The 22399-nt window shown below is 43.0% G+C and overlaps 1 protein-coding gene across 5 annotated transcripts in view; it reads left to right on the top strand.

Moving 5' to 3' along the window:
* LOC107100558 (kinesin-like protein KIF13B) overlaps positions 1-22399 on the top strand; it is a 42446-nt gene extending 20047 nt beyond the window's left edge. For 2 of the 5 annotated variants that reach the window (XM_015399086.1, XM_015399085.1), the window contains exons 12-40: positions 597-809; positions 884-994; positions 1092-1226; positions 1301-1428; positions 3469-3555; positions 3664-3854; positions 4112-4316; positions 4395-4557; positions 4990-5136; positions 5207-5353; positions 6442-6555; positions 6639-6812; positions 6890-7047; positions 7122-7254; positions 7330-7467; positions 7543-7572; positions 7650-7749; positions 9579-9705; positions 10134-10189; positions 10279-10397; positions 10477-10653; positions 10737-10829; positions 11613-11765; positions 11960-12037; positions 15604-15697; positions 15775-15854; positions 18459-18530; positions 20134-21307; positions 21400-22399. In XM_015399086.1, coding sequence (XP_015254572.1) covers positions 597-809; positions 884-994; positions 1092-1226; positions 1301-1428; positions 3469-3555; positions 3664-3854; positions 4112-4316; positions 4395-4557; positions 4990-5136; positions 5207-5353; positions 6442-6555; positions 6639-6812; positions 6890-7047; positions 7122-7254; positions 7330-7467; positions 7543-7572; positions 7650-7749; positions 9579-9705; positions 10134-10189; positions 10279-10397; positions 10477-10653; positions 10737-10829; positions 11613-11765; positions 11960-12037; positions 15604-15697; positions 15775-15854; positions 18459-18530; positions 20134-21307; positions 21400-21644 — 4842 coding nt within the window. In that variant the 3' untranslated portion in view covers positions 21645-22399. Of the gene's footprint in view, positions 1-596; positions 810-883; positions 995-1091; positions 1227-1300; positions 1429-3468; positions 3556-3663; positions 3855-4111; positions 4317-4394; positions 4558-4989; positions 5137-5206; positions 5354-6441; positions 6556-6638; positions 6813-6889; positions 7048-7121; positions 7255-7329; positions 7468-7542; positions 7573-7649; positions 7750-9578; positions 9706-10133; positions 10190-10278; positions 10398-10476; positions 10654-10736; positions 10830-11612; positions 11766-11959; positions 12038-13256; positions 13371-15603; positions 15698-15774; positions 15879-15915; positions 16290-17863; positions 18531-20133; positions 21308-21399 lie in introns of those variants that run through there. The other 3 variants (XR_001482023.1, XM_015399087.1, XM_015399088.1) reach the window with 3 other exon arrangements.

Genomic DNA, 22399 nt, shown 5'->3' with positions numbered 1-22399 from the left:
GAAATAATGTCTGTTCTGTAGGCTATTGGAAAAAATAATTTAACAAATGAGCTAATTAACAAAAAATACCTCTTGTGTAGCAAAAATAACTGAAAATGTACCAAAAACGAACAAACATATCAATAGACTATCTTTACTTTTGGAGTCCAGTTGGCTTTTCAGATCTCTTGCATATTGACATGTCCCGGGAAATACGGACGTTTGGTCACCCTAGATTGATATGACTGCCATTTCAGGTCAGGCATTTTATTCTGTAATGCCGCATAACCGTACGCAGTTTGTAAAAACTGATTTTTACATGGACCTGCCCAGCGTATGTCTGCTTCTCTGCCTGGAGGATCTGCCTGGACTCTAGGGAGTGAAGCAGATCCCAGTCTGTGGGGCCAAGAAACACTTGGAATGCCTCTATCAAGCACAGTGGCGGATCTGTGATGCTTTGGGCACGTTCTGCCCCAAATCCTTTTGCTTTGTTGTTAAATACTAATAAATCTTCAGTAACACAAGTTTTAAAAGAACATCTATGCTTGTAGACTGAACATTGCAGGATGAGATCCATTGTAGCATATTTGCTGAGAGCTTGGATTCTGCATCTGCAGGACAGCCTTGGAGGTAATAGCCGCACCGTCATGGTCGCCACCATCAGCCCGGCGGCAGACAACTACGACGAGACGCTGTCCACCTTGCGTTACGCAGACAGGGCCAAGAGCATTGTCAACCACGCCGTGGTCAACGAAGACCCCAACGCCAGGATCATCCGTGAGCTCCGAGAGGAAGTGGAGAAACTCAAGGAGCAGCTCACAGAGGCGGAGGTGCACATCGCTGAACTTAGACTTGGTGAGCCATAGGATTAGTCAGATTAAATACAGCTGCTGTGTTTCTACAGTCGATGAAAGCTCCTGAGCTGAAGGAGCGACTGGAAGAGTCTGAGAAGTTAATCCAAGAGATGACAGTCTCCTGGGAGGAGAAGCTCCGCAAGACAGAAGCTGTTGCTCAGGTAAAATGTTGCCCTTTCTACGTTTCTTAATATCAAGGTTGTTTCCCTTTTTCCGCTTATGAAAAGTACCTGTTCAGTCAACTTCTGCGTCTTGTAGGAGCGTCAGAAGCAGCTGGAAAGTCTGGGTATCTCCCTTCAGTCGTCCGGCATCAGAGTGGTGGAAGACAAGTGTTTCCTGGTCAACCTCAACGCTGACCCCGCCCTCAACGAGCTGCTGGTCTACTACCTCAAGGTACGCCACCCGAACACGCACATCTTCCGCTCGGATAAAAGGAAGTTAACCCTCCAGCTGTGTACCGTTGCCAGGATCACGCTCGCGTGGGCTCAGCCGACTCGCAGGATGTCCAGCTGTGTGGGATGGCCATCCAGCCAGAGCACTGCGTCATCGACATATCGGAGAACAGCGTGGTGCTCACTCCTCACCGTGGGGCGCGGTATGTTGTCTGGTCACTAATAAAAGATCCTCTTGTGTTTGTTGTCATGAATCAGGGCCCTGTCACACCTTGCTAGCATATGACCAATGTCACAGAATCTCTCTTTCTCTTTCTATGTATTTTTTCCCTTTAGGGTGTATACATAGCATATTAATAAGGAGTCCAGAACTTATGTCCAGCGACAGTCTAACTTATGCATAATGCACGCCTCAATAAAAAGATGTCTTTGATAGTGGTAACCTAGCTGATGTTTACCGTACAACAAAAATAAAAATAAAAGAATAAAGAAAAAGAAAGTAGGTTTGCAGTCGCTGCAGATTAAAGCGTCATGTCTGCTAGGAGGTTTGTTGGCCTTGGGCGTGAACGCAGGGAGGATCCATCACACTCACCTTCACACTTGCCTTATGATCAGGATGAAGTCTGGAGGAGTACTGAGATTTTCCTCCTGTGAACTCCCTTTCATACCAAAATGCTGCCAATACGCCATTAAACAGTAGCTGTGAGTTAGAAAAACATTCAGTCATCATCTGGAACACGTCAAATACCTTAATATGGGTTGGAGAAAAGTTCTTGATAAGTTACTCATAGGTTTTGGATATGCCAGACATCACGAGTAATTTAGACTTACCGTATGTCAACGATAAGACTCCTTACCTGTACCTTATGCCCATGTATGAACATACACTGGCATATGTCGAGAAGGTTTGAGCATGCTGAACATTTCTCGACGTACTCTCCGTATGTCGACGTGTGCCAATGTGTTTCAGCGTGTTCATAACTTATACGTTTATGTTTAAGTTTCCACAGAGTTAAGTAACAAGCTCCCAACTTGGAGGGCAACTAACGTCTGTTAAACCTGAATGTCAGGCTTTGACGTAGACGTTAACCAAGCTTTACAGCTATATAGCAACACTATGTAACTTTTAGCCACTCGGGGCATTAGAACAGGTTCGGCTTCCTTAAAAGCAACTGACAACAGTGCACTGTCGGAGTTAAATGGTTTAACTCGATGTTTTGGAATCTGGTGGCACCACTGTGGACCAGCAGATCGAGACGTTAGGGATCTGCTGGTAAAGATGAGGCCACAGTCACTAAACTGACAAGCCAGATTGATCATCTGTAGAAGCCAAGTTTAGTTTTAAACATTATTAATCTGGGGCTGCTCACATGTTTGAGCAAAGCGACACCTGATTCCTGGCCTCTAAAGTTTTGTTTTAGCCAATGATGGCTACAAATGAAATGGCAGCAGACGCCATGAGAAACCACAACAATTTACTTTTCCTGATTTCACGTACGTCTTCCAACACTTCTGTTTGTTTTGGTTCGGCCGTTCTTGCTTTCAGATAAACTATATGTCCTGCCTTAAACTACAATGCCACAACGTGGTTGGCCAACTCAAGTGATTTAAGATGTACAAGTTGAATTCTCATACTTATAAACTCACAAATACACGTCAAGTATTTTAAATTAAGATAATATTTGGGTCAAAAGTCACGGTGTTGCTCTAATAGAAAATTTCCCATGCAGCAGCCATCTACAAACCCATAGAGGGCAGTGTTGAGATGGTTTTAGGCCTAGTAAAAATTATATCAAGATTTTCGCAATGATGTGAAGAAAGCTGATTTGTCCAATTTATCATCAAATTAAATTGATTTAGGGTTTAGTTAGATTTAGTTACTTCATCTGCGTTTAGGTTAGCATTAGTAATGGCAAACTATATGTAGGTAGTTTTCAACCACGCTCTGCTTTAGCATAATTGATTCAGACATTTGGGTCATCGGTGGTAGAATTTAAACCAATTCAGAGGAAAAGGTTCCTCTATTTGTTTGAGAAACAAGATCCTCACATTAATTTCTTCTGCCTTCCTGTTATCTCTTGAAAGTCTCGCTCTCACTAAACTTGATTGCACTGCATTCATGTATGACATATAGAAAAGTTTCTTCCTTCGCTTTATTGGCTGTCTAGCATTGATTCTCCATCCACACCACAGACTGCTGTCCTTTGAATCTTGTTTAATTGTGAATATTGTCGGTGATGCAGGACCTGTGTAAACGGCGCGGTAGTCACCAGTCAGATCCAGCTGCATCATGGTGACAGAATCCTGTGGGGAAACAACCACTACTTCCGGTTGGTTTCAGCTCATTACTCTGACATCTCACCTTTTTGTTTATTTCCTCTTGGTAGAACAAACAGCTTTTCTTCCTATATTTTTTAATGAACTTCCTCTATCTACAGGATCAGCCTCCCCAGGCACAGAGGGCGAGCGGCAGGCGAGGACGAGGGCGGTGGAGCCGCCATGCAGAAACGCCTGAGCGCCGAGCAGCTGGAGGCGGATCTGGACTCGACCAGCGACGTCTCCAGTGACCTGAGCTTCAGCTATGAGTTCGCCCAGACCGAGGTCATGATGAAAGGGATGGGCACCAACGGTGAGTCACAGCAAACCTCCTCAGTGCTGGAATGAGGGGCTGGAAAAGAATCGCTCTTATCAAACGTCCTCAGGCAGCTTGTGCAAATATTTAGAGGCCAAACGGCTCGACTATATATGCCAGTTTAAACAAGAGACCGGCTGTGCAGCATTTTGTCTGCACACTTTGCCTCCCAGAAGGCCCGTTAGGAGGGGAGCTTTAGGCTGCAGATGTCTTTCAAACATGTCGTCATCCTGTGGCTCCTCCTCCTCTCCCAGACCCCCTGCAGTCGGTGCTGCAGACCCTGGAGAGGCAGCATGAGGAGGAGAAGCGCTGCGCTCTGGAGCGACAGAGACTGATGTACGAACAGGAGCTGCAGCAGCTCCGACAGCGCCTCACTCCTGAAAGGCCCGCCCACTTTTCAGACGCATCAGCCGCCGCGCCGTCGTCTAACAAACGTTTGCGGCGCTGGAGCGAAGACCGGTAAACCAAGGCTATACGATGTGAAATGATCCCACGAAGGAACATTTATTTATTTCTTTATTTTCTTTTGTTTTGCAGAGAAGCGTTGATGACCCGCAGCCTGCGGCGCCTCAGGCAGCAGATCGTTCGGGCCAAAATGTTGGCCGAAGAGGCCAGCTTCATCGCCGAAGAGCTAAACAAGAGGACGGAGTACGTGGTGACCCTGCAGATACCCGCTGCCAACCTGGACGCCAACAGGAAGGTAACACCTGCGTTTATCAGAGACGTGGAAACAACCTCCTGGTCAGATGGGAGGTTGTATCAAAATAAAATGATCAGAATAAAAGTAAACATTTGTTGAAACAAGTGTTTCCGCTTCTTAGGAGCATTCCACTAAAATGAGTATTTTAGCCTCTAAAATAAAATAATTGTATTTTTTTTTTTTTCTAAGGTAAAAAATCTTTTTTCATTGGAAGATAATTTTGTTTACTTTCATGATTTCAGTATAATTCACTTATTTTAAGGAAACTGCTATTTTGTAGCTCACCTATTGCACTGCATATGTTACCATGGAGACTGAACTCAGGTTAATGGAGCCTGAGTTAGCTGGTAATGCCCCCTGCCGCTGCAGTGCAGTTTGATCTCCCATTCAGGAGCTGTTTTGTTAAAAGCAGTGATGCTTCTGTCGCTGCAGCGTGATGCGGTCCTGAGTGAGCCGGCCATCCAGGTCCGTAGGAAAGGGAAAGGGAAGCAGATCTGGGCCCTGGAGAAGCTGGAGAACCGGCTGGTGGACATGAGGGACCTGTACCAGGAGTGGAAGGTCATGGATGAGGATAACCCTGTGAGTAGAGACACCAGGCTGACGTTTTGAATCGGGACGACAGCATTAAAGCCTTTTCTTCCTGATTCAGATGATGAGATACTTCAAGCATGAAGACCCCTTCTTCGATGAGCAGGAGAACCACAGTCTGATCGGTGTGGCCAACGTCTTCCTGGCCTGCTTGTTCTACGACATTAAGCTGCAGTATGCAGTGCCCATCATCAACCAGAAAGGAGAGGTAGGATACATGAGCAGCATCACCAACGCAGACTTTCTGTCATTTTTGTAGTAAATGATGTGGTTTCATGTTTCACTGTGTTTACAGAAGGACTGGTTATTTTAATGCAGATTGATTTGCATGTAAATACTGATTAAAGACACAGATTAAACAATACGGATAATATTACATGGCTGGGTTTGACTTTAGCACAGAACAAATGTTTGCTTTGCAGTTTAGAAACATAGAACCAATAGAAACCAAAGGGAAAAAAAGGGTTTCGCATTCCAGATACTGCCCCCTGGTGGCATCAAGTTGGTACAATCAAACAATAAAATGCTGAAATTAGGGCTGAAACTAATTATTATTTTGTAGCGCGATTAATTTGTTGATTCATCATTAATAATCGGAGGGTTCCTTAAAGAAGATTTAAACCAAATGAAACCAGGGGAAATTTGTAACGTTTTCCAGTTGTGGAGTTCTGAAAATATATATTTATATATTTTTTCATAACTTTGACATAATTAATGCTCTAAGTGGTTCATTCTGTCAGCTAAATGCATGTTTTAAGGTCTCTATAATCCAGTTAATTATTTATTGATTGCTCAATTAGTTGAGATCTGATAGATTTTTTTATGCCCTGGCAGAAAAGTTAAATGTTAAAATTTGATTTTGTTCCTCTTGTGAACTTGACCCTTAACCATGGCCTAAAAATCTTGTAACAATATTTAGTGGTACTATTATGATATAGATAAAATTGAGGATAAAAATACTTCATTACCTCTTTGAAGCGATTCTCAGGTAACTGTGTATCTGTGGCTGCATGTCACACGATCATAGCCCATAATTACAAACAATTAATGCTGCAAATAAAACGTTTAAAATGGACTTCAGGCCACCATAAAGAAGTGTGATTATTATCATTAAACATGATTTATATCACTAAACGTAGTAATGTTTAATCAGGTTCTTCCAATTTGCTAATGCCCCAATTTCTAAATATTTGTCATTTAGAAATTGAATTTCTAAATATTTATTGTTTAGATGTTGAATCCAAATTCTTATTCTGACTAGAATAAATTACAATAAAGAACGTTTTTTAATTTGAGGTTGCGGGCCGTCTGCATGTGGAAGTGTGGAGAGGTACTGAAAACTCTGAGGACAGCGGCGCCGGACCCCCCGACCCGACAGCAGAGCAGCAGGAGCGCAAACTGGACTGTGTGGTGAGAGGATGGCAGATTTAAGGCTCTTAGTTTTTCTGATTTGTTCTTTTTTTTCACTAACGTTTATTCCTGATCTCCCGCAGGTGAAGATCCTCCAGGCCACCGGTCTTCCTCGCCACCTGTCTAACTTCGTCTTCTGCCAGTATCACTTCTGGGGCCTGGAGGAGCCGGTCTTCACCGCTCCGGAGGTGGCGTCGTCCAGCACGCCGTCTGCCTCCAGAGACCCTCAGTGCACTGTGGTCTTTGACAGCACCAAGGTGGTGGGAAAAAGTCCAGAATGTAGAGAAATGATTGAGAAACCTGGAGCTGAAACGGTCCTTTGTTCTGCGTTCAGGAGTTATCGGTTCCAGCGACAGAAGATCTGCTGGAGTTCCTGGCTGACGGCGCCGTGGCGATTGAAGTTTACGGACACAAACAGGCCAACCATCGCAGGAACCTGGCGCTGTGGGACCTGGGAGTGATTCAGGCTAAGACCAGATCCCTCAGAGAGAGGTCCAGACCGCCTCCGCTGGTATGCTAACCCTGAGCCCTGCTGGGATGATGAACGGTCCGGTTCTCTCCTGCAGGTGGAGCGAGGTGACCCGGCGCCTGGAGCTGTGGGTGCAGCTGGTGGAGCTGAACGAGGCGGGAGACTTCGCCGCCGTGGAGGTTCTTCCTGCCAAAGACGTCCGCACTGGCGGCGTCTTCCAGCTCAAACAGGTGACGGTGACCGGGCCGCTTTGAGGGGGAGAGAAGTAGAAGGTGTTCTCATGGCTGTGTGAATAAACCTTACAGGGTCAGTCTCACCGGATCCGGGTGGAGGTGAGGCCGGTACCAGACTCCGGAACAATGCCGCTCATCGCCGCCTCCATTCTATCCGTGTCGGTTGGGGACGTAAAGGTTCGCCAGATGCCCGTCCCCAAAAACAATCGGGTGAGTCCCTTCTAGTTCCTTGCATTCATATTTCCACTCCACTGATTTCTAAGCTTCTACTGAACTGTCATTCAGGATGAAGGGGAAGACATGGACAGCTACCAGGTCAGTGTTCATATCAGTGCAAAACTAAAACAGAGTAAAATGGCTTCTGTCCTGCTGATGTGTGTCCTGCTCTGCAGGAGGCGGACCTGGAGAGGATGAGGGAACAGTGGCTGAACGCGCTCACCGAGAGGCAGGAGTACCTGGACCAGCAGCTGCAGAAGATCGTCTCCAAGCCGGGTAAAAACAGACATCTCTGATACGCGATGCACAATTCAAACTGTTCCTTTAAACCAGGGGTGGGCAGTTGCAGTCCCTGAGGGCCGCTATAAACTAAACTCTAGACCGGAGGTTTTCAACAGGAGGTACTGCATTGGGGTCGCGAAAGTTTTGGTTGATTAGACTTTTTTTTATATTCCCCACTGCAATTTTTTCCACTAATTGAAATGTCTTTAAATCCACATTAACATGAATCCAACATGCTGTAGTAAACAGATAAATGGAGGCAGAAGATGTCTTTCAGTCATCAATGCTCACATTCAGAGACACACAGGAGCTCTTTCAAGCTGGGCACCGTTTCATTCACAACACCTGTCCCATCAACCAGGAATCAGAATCAGAAATACTTTAATAATCCCAGGGAGAAATTACTTTAGTTACATGACTCCATCTGTAATAGAGTGACTATAGGACCAGTTTGATAGAACACTATTTCATACAATATATATAATTAGCGGGTCCCCACCCCTGCTCTACTGTAAACTATGACGGGTCGAGTCGTTCTTTTAGATCAATACTAGTTATATTGAGCTGCTTTTAGAACTGAGGATCATTATAAATGTGAGTCAAGCTATGTCTATATTCTGCTCTTTGGAAATGCATAATTTTTTTAATTGCGGTTTTTCAATTTAATAAGAAATATGATTAAAATGCACATAAATTTGTTTCTTCAGGTGATAACTCGTGTATTTTTTTTTTCAAATTGCAGTGTTTATATTTAGCCCATTAATTTTCTTAGTTATAATTTGATAATGAAAATGCAGCTATTGCTGTTTTCAGAATGTGTTTCTGATTAGTGTGGATAAAACGTTTAAATGTCTGTATTAGGGATCAACCATTACTACTTTTTCAGGCAGATTATTTTTACATCAGTCTAACCGATCACCAATATATGCAGCTGATTTCTTTGTTTGGACACATTTTTGGAGCTGATTTTTTTTTTTTCCTTGATTTCACGATTAAAAACTACCTAAACATCATAAATGTCAAATTAATGTAATGAAAAACAAACCTTTGACAGCTGATCAAAGAAAACATGAACAAGTGTTCTGGAGACATGGCTGCTGAATGGATGAATGGATGCAAACATAAACATCTCTCTGCATGTAATCAATAAACTTTTATGGAAACTATCAGTAGCAAGATTTAAATAGTTTTTACATTTTCATAGATTTTTATTTTTATTTACTTGACTTAGAATTCTGTTAATTTCTAATTTTGTTTTAGAATTCATTAGTTTAGTTTTTTATTTTGTGAAAATATTTAATTTTTTTGTTTTGGTTGTAGTTTTAGCCTTTGATGTAATATGACTTAAATACAGGAGGCATGACTAAAAGAAGAAATAGAATCTCTAAGGACAGACAGACCCCTGCTGCAACACTAATGACCTGACTGCTGTACTGCCCTCTGCTGGCGTATTGGGGTACATACTAGAAAACTGGTATTAAAGCATTATGATAAAAATAGAAACTAGGCCCATTCTCTTTACAAATGTAGCTTTAATTTTCTAAATTTGTCACTGTTTGTTATTTTTGTGCAAAGTCTAGTTTTTAAATGTTTAATTCTAGATTTCATTATTTTCTTTAGTAAATAATAATTGTGCTTTTTAACCCCATATTCCCCAGTGTCCATCTAAACCAGTGGATTTATTCTGTGTGTTTTATTGTTAAACATAATGCTTAACCCTTCCTGCACTGGAAGATCCCGTCTGCTCCTCCTGCAGAGTCTGAACCAGTTTCTCGGCTCAGTTTTTTTGTTAAAAAATGTCGTCCATCTGTCCTTATCTGCAGACAAGACGGAGGACGACGTAGAGAGGGAGTCCCAGCTGCTAGAGTGTCGCCTGACCCTGACAGAGGAGAGGAACGCGGTGCTCGTCCCGTCAGCTGGAAGCGGCATCCCAGGAGCCCCGGTAGAGAGGTGGGGGTCCCACTTTGGTTACCTTAATTAGTCGTACTGCAACAGCATATAATAAAAAAAAAAAAAGGAAAATTATTCAAGTCAAAATACCTAATATCACCATCTCTAGACATATAAATATAGATGTTATAGATGAATATTGATATAAATTAGAGTTAAAAATGTATCTGTTCAATTATGAATATTATGATATCAATGAAAGCTGCGCGATCCCTTTACTTCCTCGATTCTAATCAAAGTTTCTCCATTTAAATCTTTTTTGGGGGACATGTCAGTAGTAGCAGTGGGTTCATGCTGCTGTTTGTTGTCCTTGAATTTAGAGAAATTGATCCTGAAGAATCCTTTAAAGGTCCTTAAATGTGATGCTGACCAAAGCGTCTGTAAATGCTCTGCAGCGTCTCAGGTGTTTGATCTGGTTTCATTCACAGGGTTCCTGTTCCTGGAATGGAAACCCACATTCCTGTCCTGTTCCTAGATCTGAGCGGTGGGTTCGTCTCCCTTTCTTTACATCAAATAATCTAAATGAATCCATCATTTTTAGGGAAATAAATATTTTTGTTTTCCTGCCTCCAGCTGATGATTTTCAGTCCAGGCTGTCGGCCCCTCTGGCGGGGGGGCTGGACGCGGTGCTCAGTGGTGAAGATGAAGACGACTTCTTTGACCTTCAAATAGTTAAACACTTTGATCCAGAGGTGAGCGGACCCCCCCTCCCTCTTTCTTCTGTTTAATTTCTTCATCTGCTCCTGAATCACCAACCTGACTGTGCTGCAGGTGAAGGCGGAGGCCTCCTGGGACTCCACCATCCACGAGTGTCCTCAGCTTAGCCGAGCGGCGTCCCCCGATCAGAGGGTCTTCCTGACCGTCCGCACCGTGGTGGAGCTGAGCCACCCGGCACACATGGAGCTGGTCCTCAGGAAGCGCATATGTGTCAACGTGACGGGGAAGCAGGTGGGTGGACGGAGGATAAGCCGACCCAGAGTCATGTTAGGGGATCCACCAGCTGAGAGATAAAAGCTGTGTATCCATGGCAGGGATTCGCTCAGAGCCTCCTGAAGAGGATGTCTCAGCGAAGCACCATCCCAGGCTGTGGAGTCACCTTTGAAATCGTCTCCAACATCCCAGGAGTAAGTAAGAAACCCGAAACTGTTTAATCTAGACTGGTAACAAGGTCCGTCTGTTACCAGGAGACAGAGCTGTTCCTTAACCCATTCCTTCACTTCCACTGGGACAGAGTCGATGCTAAACATCCCAAACTTCTGATTTATTCACATTTAAATCATTTTTAAGAACCTAAGTAAGAGAGGAGTGGAGGCCTAGTGGTTAGGGCATGGAGCTTGGATCATGAGGTTCAAGCCCCACTCCCACAGACTGCAACTGTGGGTCTCTGAGCAAAGACCCTTAACCCCACACTGCTCCCCTGGCCCCCCATGATGGCAGCCCACTGTTCCCAGAGGGGAAGGGTTAAATGCACAGGTCAATTTTTTCAATGTGAGATCAATTAAGGAAAAAAAGCATTTTATTCACACAGTATCTTTCACAGCTTCACAAAGAAAGATGCTAGAATTAAAACCGAGATTGAAAGGAGAAATAAAGTGAAGCTGCAGAGAAACCAGGCATCTGCTGCTCGATATGTGACCAATGTTTGCATCAGTAGCAACTAAATGTTAGCGCGTTTCACCGTCTCTAAACCTAATGTTAGCAGTAAAACAGACCCTCACCATGATGCTGCCTCCACCGTGCTTAGTCACTTAAAATTCTCCATTCGACGCCTCTAAATGTTGTTGACCTGTTCTCCCCGTAGCCTGGATGGAATCTCTGGTCCACCCCTGTTGCTTGGTGCTGCGTTTTAACAAGCAGCCTGCATAGATCTAGTTAGCAGAGGTGTTTAACTGGTTTCCTTCCTGTAGGACATCCACGGTCCAGAGGACAGGGAGATGCTGGCCAGGCTGGCTGCCAGCGCCGAGGACGAGCAGTCGGCAGACAGCGAGGCGGCCATAGAGAAGTACCTGCGCAGCGTCCTGGCTGTGGAGAACATCCTGACCCTGGATCGACTCAGACAGGTCCACAGCTCAGACTCACATTTCTCTGTTGGTCCTTCACCTTGTTTCCATCTGCAGCCTGTCCTCCAGCTTCTCCCTCAAACCCTGAGTGATTAGTGTCTATTCGCGGTCAGCCTCAATCCATCCTGTGAAAGAATAACGGCCATTTGGTTTTTAATGAACCAAAACCTCTTCCTGTGTGTGAATGTGAGCAGGAGGTCACTGTGAGGGAGCAGCTGGCGGTCAGAGGGAAGCCTGCCAGACGCTGCCTGAGCTCTCCAAACGTAGACCGGGTAAGACCTCGAACTGGGCTTCAACATACACCTGATCCCAAATCACCTTAGGTACTGAACAGGAAGAACGAGGCTTTCCCTGAGTTTCCCTGAACCTTTCAGCTTTAGCAGGAGCTAAAGGGCCTGATCAGATCAGGAGCAACAGATAACAGGTGTGAATGTGGAGCAGAAAGGTCCCCATAGAGTAAGGATTTAGAGTCACACTGCAAAAAATTGAAAACTTACAATTAGTGCATTTTTTTCTTGATTTGAGGAGGTAAGTGAGACATATAAATAAGATAAAAACAATTGCATTGTCTTATTTCAAGTGTATTTTTTTTAATTATCTTAGTTTAAGAGTAAAAATGCTCATTCCATTGGCACATAATCTTATTTACCTACTTAAATTAATGGTAAATACACTGAATTTAACACATTTTTGCTGATTTCTAGATCGTTTTTGCAGTGCAGGTTACGACTCTAGAAAGGCCGTTTTCTGAAAGCATCACTCTCTCACCTTCCAAGATGCACAAAACTCTATTTTTCATTTTATGGAGAGTTTCTGTTTTGTTTTATTTTTTACATTTAAAGATGATGTTAGTGTGTTTAGGTTTGAGGAGAACGTAAATAAGAACTGCCATACAGAAAAAAACAGAAGAGGAAACTCTGCTTTTATCTTGTTGAAAGCTGCAGAAGCAGATTTCCAGCAACACACCGGATAGAAAATGTAATTATTTTATAAAATAAGTTTATGGAATAACAGATTTTACCCGTCAGGAACACAGAGATGTTTCCACTCTGTGGGAGGAGAGAACCTTCATAATCATCAGTGCTGCACTTTCTTACATTAGTTATTTCTGATGATGTTAAGTTTCTAGGATTTAACTTCTCTGTCACATTTGCATTACGTCCTCCCGGCGTTTTGCCCGTTCTGTTGATCAGCTGAACATTTAAATTTCACAGCTGGTTATTAGATCAGCTTTGCTCTGATTCTCTGGTGTTTTTATACCCAGATGCCTTTTAGTAGATCAGCCCGTTAGACCGTTTTCACCACACATCTGATGTTAGCTCTGGTTCTCTTCAGCTTTCACCAGAACTCCTGTCTGACTGTAGAAGGTTGGCTCATCAGAATTAGGCTGAATCGGACTGTGGGCTTTTAAACTTGGTGCTGCTCTGTTGTTTCTCGCTGTATCTGGGCTCACTAACTCCTAACCATGCTTCCATCTAACTGTTTAACCAGCTGTCAGCCAGCAGTCTGGACCTCTACTGCTCCTCCAATCAGAGGCTCGCTTACTTCAAGGTGAGAACCTCCCTGCTGCTACCACTGTCATTTCTATAACTTTAAGATCTCTTCACTGACCTACAAATCTGACAAAACGCAAATTATTAAGATCTAATTTATTTTTCTTTTTTTCAGCTGGGTAATGAAATTATGAATTATTTAGTTGCAAACACTCAAAATGTTTTAATATTGTTTATCTTCTCAGTTTATATAAGAACCTAAACATATTAGTATGTTTCGTTTTATTAAAAACTTTCTATCCTAAAGTAATCAAACCCAACAAAGAGAAAAACTTCAGTAGAAACCGTCTTTACTCGTCTCTCTGGTCCTGAACGGTTACACTACGGCCGACCTTTGAGCTGCCATGCTAGGTTCTTTATTTTTTTCTCCTTTGGTTTCATTTCAACCCTAAACTTTTAGATTTTATGTGACAGACCAACAGAGTGATGTCACATATCAGGTGGAGGGCAGGAAGTGACGTAGCTATGAGAAAAGAAATGCCCCTTTTGAACCGTTAATGGCTGTTTCAATTCTTCTAACAGAAAAAGGTTCAAAATTCATTCTTATGGTAAAAACGGTAAAAACCTTAAAAAACAAGATCACTCAGATCTCCTCCAAGCAGCAGATTCTGACCCATATTGTGACTCAAGCCTGTAGCTAAAACTCGCACATGATCTGGATCATTACCAAATTTGAATTAATTAATCTGGTAAAAATTCAGTTAAAATGTGTAAATAAATAAGGTACAGTGTGTGTGCAGCCTCTGGTGTCTGTTCTGCTCTCACCTTCATTCATTCATTTTTCTTTGATCGAGGCTCATGCGAGGCATGGCTTATCTTTATTTTTTTTAATATATATAATACTTCTGGACTTCTTTAAATCTGAAGCTGAGGCTGTCAATAATCACTGCTGCCTCCCTCTGGTTTAAGGGGGAACTGCTTGTTCCACCAAATATCCCTATAATTCATCACAAAACGGTGAGGCGCACATCTGGTAAAAATAAATCATTAAAATCTGTTCTGAGCTTTTCATGGAATCCTGCTGACAGACAGACAGACAGACAACTGAAAACATGACCTTGGTGGAGTAATAACACCTCATCAGCGGTAGGAAGCTCTCCATTCAGAATCAAGATGTCTGATGCTTCACTCAAACATGCTTTTTTAAGTTTCCCTGAGCTTTTTCATTATCATTAAGTAGGTAGAATGAACTATTAATCATTTGTAGACCATCGCTGAGGTTCTGCTCCCACTCCTGCTGACAGCTTTTCTCCTCTAGGCGTAGAGGCTTTAATCAGCCGTTCAAAAACCTGTAAAAAAAACAATCAGATTTCTATGAAATACAAGTCATACATACATACATATATATATAATCCCTGTGATTCTGGCTCTCTTCTACGGTTACCATTATCGGTTCACCTCCTGCCCTCCATCTGAAACACGTCATCAGAAGCTCACTTAATTTCCCTTCAGCTCTGAAACAGGAAGACGCATCCGCACAGCATGATGCTTCCACCGCTGTGCTTCAGTGGGTTAGGTTTACACAGGGGCGGTTCTAGACAGTTATGGACCCTGTACTCAAGACATTATACTCAAAGAAATTCTGATGATCTGCGCTGGAACAGACATGGTTACTGATGGGCCCTTTGGATCTTTTTCATTTTTTTACTTTACAAATTCTGTTTTACTAATTCTTTAAAAACAATAAGGTGATAGCTTCGGTGGGATTGACATAGGATCCTAGTTTTCATCCGCTAAATGTTATTTTCAAAACAATAAAAAACTACTTTTTTTTTTTTTTAACAGCTGAATTTTAGTTTTTTCTAGAGTTCTAATACAGATTTTATAGAAGATGGTTATTTTAACTTAAATTTAGCCAAAAATATTTAAAATTCCTAAATTCTGAATGTATATTAACCTAATAAGACATAGAATTTTAATTTTACCTAATTGAATAGAAATTTTACTTCATGCAGATCTCTTAATATATTTGAATCCTTTGCCCTGTTTTTTATTGCATGCTTTTCCGTGCCCCCATGAAAACACGCTGCCCCCTCCTGGCCCCCCTGGTACATTTGGTCCAGAACCGCCATATTTGAACATATCCTGGTCCCCTCCATACCAGACTTGCTGTGCTTTATGTTCTGATATCAGAGAGGCTGAGTAGGAATCTACACCTCAGATTTAATTTCATGTATTTTATCATTATTTTAAGACCTAGATAATTGAGTTTGTGACATCATGAGTCTGTGCTGTACTGTCAGCGGCTAGAGAAGCTGAAACCTCCTCTTCCTGATCCCCTCCAGGGCTGGGAGAGCCATCAGGACCTGTCGGCGGCGCCTCCTCCATCCAGACGCACGCTGGCCAGCAGCGTGTCCCAGAACCTGAACGCAGAGACGGGTACGCCTGATAAAAGCACTCACCTCCCCCCCACACCACCTTCCCCTCCTCAGAGCTTTCCTCTCATCTCCCCCCAGTGAGGGCCGTTCCCAAGCTGCTGAAGTCTCTGCTTCCTGGAGGGAAGGAGGACCACGAGCAGACCGCCGTCCCTCAGCAGGTAAACCCCCCCGATAAACCCAAGGTTTCAAACCACCCCCCCCCCCCCCCCAAAACCCAAGGTTTCAAACCACAGCCCAGATCTACAACATCTCCTCATCTGATCAGCAGCTGGTGTCATTGTTCAGTTGCCATGGAAACGGGGCTTATGTAGATGAGGATCTGATTAAACCTCAGAAATTGTATCAAAGCGTTAAAGTCTGTAAAGCCTTTTCAGATTTAAAGGTGGATCTCTGACTCCCAGACAAACAGGAGACCTTAGAGGTTTACAATAAAGGCAGTTTAAAGCTTCCTAAAGTATTCACACCCACATCATTGGATGGTAATCCTCCTATTCTGACGGCCCTAAATAAAATCCACTGCAACCAGTCGTCTTTTTATGTCCCCTCATTAATAATCTGCTATTTTCTGAAGGCCTCAAAGGGACGAGTTAAGGCTGGGCAACACGGACTTCCAATTTATCACAATATTTTTGTGGCGCTATGATGATATGAGGATTAAAAGCCTCTTTATTACTTCTTTAGCCTTTCTTGGGTAGCTGTGTCTGCATGTCACAGTAATCAAATATTTTCACATTTAAAAAGGCTTCAGGACATCAGTTACATAAAGAAGTGTGATTTCTAACACTAGGCATCCCATAGTAACCGCAGTTAATCATATTCTTTAAATTTCTGAATCCTGTAAATGAAAAAGAAAAAGAGAAAGAAAATTACAATTTTGACTATTGTAGAGTTTTTAACATTATTTCTAATATAGACCTTAATTAGAAATGTGTAAGTGTAAAAAAACAAACAAAAAAAAAAAAAACCATCAACCTGCACCCACCATCACAGCATGCATGGCAGTGGCAGCGTCATGCTATGGGAAGCTGATGTTTGCTGGAATAAATCCACGTTAAAAATGTTAAAGGCTTAAAAAAAGGGCTTCCAGACTGGGAGGGACGTCACCCTTCAGCTTCCAGGGTGTGAATACCTTAGCAACACTCTGTAGATCAAAGACTAAACCTCAGAGTCCCATTTTTCTGGATCCAGTTCTCTGTCCTCTAGTTCTACAGCGGAGGACGGTGGGAGCAGAGCGAGGGATGTAATCAGCTCACAGGTTGGAGGTGTTTTTGCTCCCAGCTGAGCTTCAGCGGCTCATCAGGAGCTCGCCGTCTTAGAATCACGTCTCGTTGCAACATGGTGGTCTGCAGCGTTTCTCACTGCAGCTGGTTTGACTGATTAGCACCTTCAGCCATGGTGGGAGCCTATTGATAGAAACGCCAGCGGAGGTGTCGGGTTGGAGTGAAAACCCGCCAGACGGCGGCAGTACAGCGTCTGAGGTCCACGCACAGACTGGGTTATTATTTTGATTCAGTTTGAAGCTTTGATTACAGCTAATTGATCAGTTTCACAGCTGATAGGAAGATTTATAAACATAGAATGGTAGAAAAATGTCCACATATAGAGGATCTAGTCAGCACACAGGTTTGGCAGCTCATAGCATGACTAATGCTTTATGCTTTCATTACATGAGAATAAAGAAGCTTTCAAAAGTATTCACACCCCTTTAAACTTTTTCACTTTCACAACCGCAAATATAGATCTATTTGATTAGAATCTAATCTGAAAGACCAACATAGTGGTGTACGGTGAAGTAGGAAAACAATACATTTAAACTGTGATATAGTGATGTGTGCTAAAGTATTCAGACCCTTTTCTCTGAGGGAAACTTAATTGCCTTTAGAGGATATCGGGGTCTGCATTAATTATTAGGATTGAGCTGGAATGTGAAACCTGACTTTAGAAGTAAAACGTATAGAGCAGCAAATGATTCCAGAAGTGCTGAAGGGCAGGAAGAGTCCTTCCGTCATCATTTTGCTAAAGGATGAATATACAACAGTAGAACTGATGACAATTATTTGATTTATTCTGCAGCTGTGTTCTTCTGAATTTTATTTGTCGGTTTCATATTTAAGGGAATCCAGAGGACAAACAGCCGCTGTGATCCTCACCTGTTGTTACTTTGCAGGTTTCTGGTCCAGAGCCATGGGCGGGTAGGATAGACGTTTATGACCTGCTCTCTGATGTCCCATTCGTAGGTCCATGTTCTCCTCAAGATGAAAACTTTGCTCTAAATCAAACTGCAGATGAGTGGAGTGCAGCGTGTGGGCAGACCAATCAGCCTCTCCTCTACGCTTTGATTTTTATTAGCTTCAAACGACGGCGAGACAGAAAATGATGGCTTCATTCTCTGGGGAAACGGTTGGGGAGCAAATCAGGGAAGTTGCATGAAACATGAATTCTATAATGAGATAAATGAATACAAACAATTATCATTAGGATGCAATTATCTCGACTGATTCGCCAGTTAATTCTGATTATCCGTGATTTAAGCAGCAAATATCCTAATTGCACTTTGAACGTCTAATATCAGCGTCCCTCCTGCTGATGGTTGGAATGAGGGGAATAATGGATTCCTTAGTAAACGCCTCAGGCACGGCCGGATCGGAGCTGAATATAGAACTGCAGCTTAGGAGTTTCATATGATGGGCTGAAAGCTGTAGGTTTAAGGCCTTTCCATGTTCTTATCTGAACAGATGTTAACATCTGCTACTTTGTTTCAGTCCCAGAGTCTTCCCCGCATCGTGGTGCAGTCGGCCAGTGTGGAAGAGGACATGTCTAAGCACCAGCAGCTGGTGAGTTCCTCCTGTTAACCCAGACAGCGCTTCAGGTCTGATGAACATCAAACAAATTGGAACCGATTATTTGGAATAAAAACAAAATACTTCGAATCACAGCAGGAACATATTGATTGTTTGGGAGACGCAGATTATAAAGTCTAATGATAGGAAGAAGGATCTGTGATGACGCTTCATTGTGCACCTAAGGTACAGCAGCTTGTCTGTTCTGCCTTTTGTAAATTACATTGGATTTAGTTTCTATACTGCTTTAAAACTCCATCTAGAGTTTTTTGTAACATCGCTGTGGTTTCCCAAAAATGGAAAGAAAGAAAAAACAAAATGGCAGAATGTGATGTTGTTTTGTTTTGTTAAAGGGCATTCTTTAAGAGATCAACAAAAGGAACAACTCTGTTAATTGGAGTGTCATTGTCCTGCATCTAGCCAATGAAAAAATGGGTAACCTCTGGGTGAGAGCTGCATGGCGTCCATGAAGGAGCTCTCCAGTTCTGAAATGGCTTCATCCAAGGGGCAGGAGATCCATTAGTCATGTTTTACTTCCAGGGAAAGGATTGTTTTTTTTTTTATGAATTTGTTTATAGAGTAAAGGCAGAGATCTAAACCAGCCTGAATAGATGTGATGCAGGAATTCACCCCTAAAGCTAATTAGCACCTTATTCCAAAAGCTGCCATCAATCATTGGTGATAACTGGTAATGAGTCTTTTCTATTTGGTCTGCTCTTTGCAGGATAATTCTAATAATAATATACGCACATCTGAGGGGTTTTGAGCATAACTGGTCTGTTCATAGCGACTTGTCAGCCTTACAATTAAATTTAAGCCCAGGCTTGGAATGGACCATTTAAAAAAGTGAACTGGTTCCAGTGTGTGTTTTTGTTTTTTTAGGTCAAAGGTCATCATTTTGGGGTTCTCTTGCTGTTGTGATGAGATCATAAACATTGTACAGTATGTTTGGGCTGAAGACCACAAACTGATGGTGGATTTTGACACATTTTCCAGGTTGTGTGGCAGCAGCACAGGCCCAGATCAACACACCGCCTCCACCTTGTCTGACTACTAATATTGGGGGCTTTTAGTCTTCCTAGTCTTTGGGATTATCTATGACATCGTCCATGGATCCCAGTTAGTTTTATGTTTAACCATAAACTCTGACCTGAATGGAGAAAAGAATTAGGCTTGTAGAGCTTTAGATGTTGTTCTTTTGTGTTTTATTGGGTCTTTGAGTAGTTTTGGTTGGTGGACCATCCCTGAAATGATTCACAAATTAATTGTTTAAAAATGTTTTATTAATGTCTGTCCAAAACATAAATAATCCTGTTGTATTTCTCTTATTTATCATCCAGTTCTACATGGCTTCTAGCCAAGAAAGCCCAAACCATAATATTACATACTTCTGTGTAGAACTGCAAACAATAAATCAACTTCTGTTAATGTCTTAATTGACATAAAAATATTAAATCTAATTAAAGTGGAAGTATTAAAGTTAATGTTTTTAATCATATTTTTTATAACGTAGGACCTTAGGATAAAAAGTGTGAATAAGACCCAAAGATACCTCCAAATATCACTGTCAGGCTAACTGTTCTGATGGGTTTTACAGGAAGCCGGTCCAGCAGATGCTGAAAAGGAGATCCACAGATCCGTCCCGCTCCCACCTCCTATCATCCCAAACGTGGAGGACCCCAGCTTGGTTAGCGAAGCATCTAGGTTGTCCAACATGTCGGCAGCGAGGCATTCGGACGTCTACACACTGAGCTGGGACCTGGAGCTGGAGGAAGACGATAAAGAGGCGGAGGAGTTCTCAGCTGAGAGTCTAGGTTTAACTAAAGAGCCAGACCAGGATCCATTCAGTCAGGAGACGACTCTGATAGAGTCAGATCTGAGGGAGCAGGAGCCAAACTCATCTCTGTCAGTGGAAGTAAAGGGTGAGGAAGAAGCTGCTCCAGATACAGAAAACCAGCTCACACTAAACCCAAACACGAGTGATGGATCCGGACTAAAACAGTCTGAAGGTTTAGAGAACCACACCGAGGGAGTGGCCAAACAGAACTATGGAAACAAACAAGAAGGAATCCAGAAGACGGGTCCTTCTGGTTCTCCAACAACACATCTTGATATGTCCGATATAAATGAGGACACCTGTGAGCGGTCCCTCACCACTAAAACAGCTGACCAACAGGATGAAGTCCTGCTGGAATCTGTCCCTTCACAACACCTGGAACAAGACCGTGCATCCTCTGAGGGTACTGAAGAACCGGCTCCAAATGTCAACCCAGCTACGACTGCGCCACCAAATCAAGAGTCTGGCCCTAATTCACCCCGAGGAGAATCATCGTCTGATCCCTCCGATACAAACGGTGTCCTTGTCCAACCCAAACAGCCTTCTGATTCTCCCACTAACTCTGCCACCAGTTCCGCTCGGCCCTCCAAGTCCAGTTCAACAGCAGTCAACCCCTTCAAGATCCAGAAAGTAAAGTCCTCAGACCTCAAGTCCTTCCAGCAGATTGTGAAAGAAGAAGGTGGTAAACCAGCACAGATGGGGCGGGTTGGAAGCCTCGGCACAGGACTGGACCTGTCTGTGCCGGCAGAGAGCCTGGAAAGCATCTCAGATTTGGAGGAGGGAGACGAAGCTGCTTCCAGTGTTCTTCCTGACTGGTTGAAAGAAGGGGTGTTTGTGACCGTGGGGACCAATAAGAGCGGCACGGTGCGCTACGTGGGGCCCACAGATTTTGCAGATGGTACCTGGGTTGGAGTTGAACTGGAGGTACCAGCAGGTGAGAAACGCTTAGATCTACTTTATTACCTACTTACCTGCTTTATTCTTCTCAGAATAATCTCTAAAGGATCTCTGTTGGTTCTTTTTCAGGGAAGAATGATGGTTCGGTGGGTGGGAAGCACTATTTCCATTGTAACCCTGGTTACGGAGTCCTCGTCAGACCTGACAGAATTACCCGCAGCGGAACCAAACGACAACGCCAGAAGCAGAAGCGGCGTAGTGCCAACCTGTCCGGATCCAGTCCAAACCTGGCAGCCCTTACCGCTCTGGCCAAAGGTGAGACCGCTCCATCCGGCCGCGGCAGAGGAGAGAACCGCAAATCATGGAACTCTTGAAAGATCTGCTGTAAAGGACGGAGGGGGGGGGCAGGATAAGATTCAGGATCTTGCCCTTCGCTTTGAGAGCTGCTATCACTTACTGACATTTGCAGACAAGTATTCTAGAGACGATGAAAGCCTCACCAAAAGCGCATTCTTCTAACTACGGCTAACCTTAAGAAAATGCCAGGTGCAAGAAATGAGGGTGATGAGAATGTTGAGGAACCTTCAGAACTCAACTTGGCACAAGGCTGAAGGTTTGATACTGTGGAATGAGCACATTGAAAGACTAACTCAAACTCTAAAGCAATGTTTTTATAAGGTGCGTTTGTCTTTTTACATTACACTGTTTGCTGATGACGTTTGTGTATTTGCTGCATGCGAGTTGATGCTGCAGCCTTATTCTTGTGCCTTGACTACTGCTCAAATGTGTGCCTTGATCATATGCAAACCTGGAAGCTTTTTCCCATGAGATCTTCCTGGTTTTTCAAAGACTGTTTTTAAATATAGATAAATTTGCACACAAATTATACAAATATTAATGCATCAGCTTTAAATGTCTTCGTCTTCCTGCCAAGAATGTGTTGATTCTTTTAGGTTTTTTTTGTGTATGAACATGTCTGGAATGGGGAAATTTAAGGAATATTGTCTGGTCTATTTAGTTTTGTTTTTTATTATGCATTTAAGATCAAGCTGACTGCTTAGAATGTTTATTTATTTGAAAATAAAGATGTTCAATTTTCTCTTAAGTAACCAGTCGAATGGATATCATG

Source organism: Cyprinodon variegatus, unplaced genomic scaffold (assembly GCF_000732505.1).
Source record: "Cyprinodon variegatus isolate N-32 unplaced genomic scaffold, C_variegatus-1.0 Scaffold987, whole genome shotgun sequence".
Classification (NCBI taxonomy): domain Eukaryota; kingdom Metazoa; phylum Chordata; class Actinopteri; order Cyprinodontiformes; family Cyprinodontidae; genus Cyprinodon; species Cyprinodon variegatus.
Note: the sequence above shows the minus strand (reverse complement) of the source record. Positions and strands in the feature narration are given on the sequence as shown.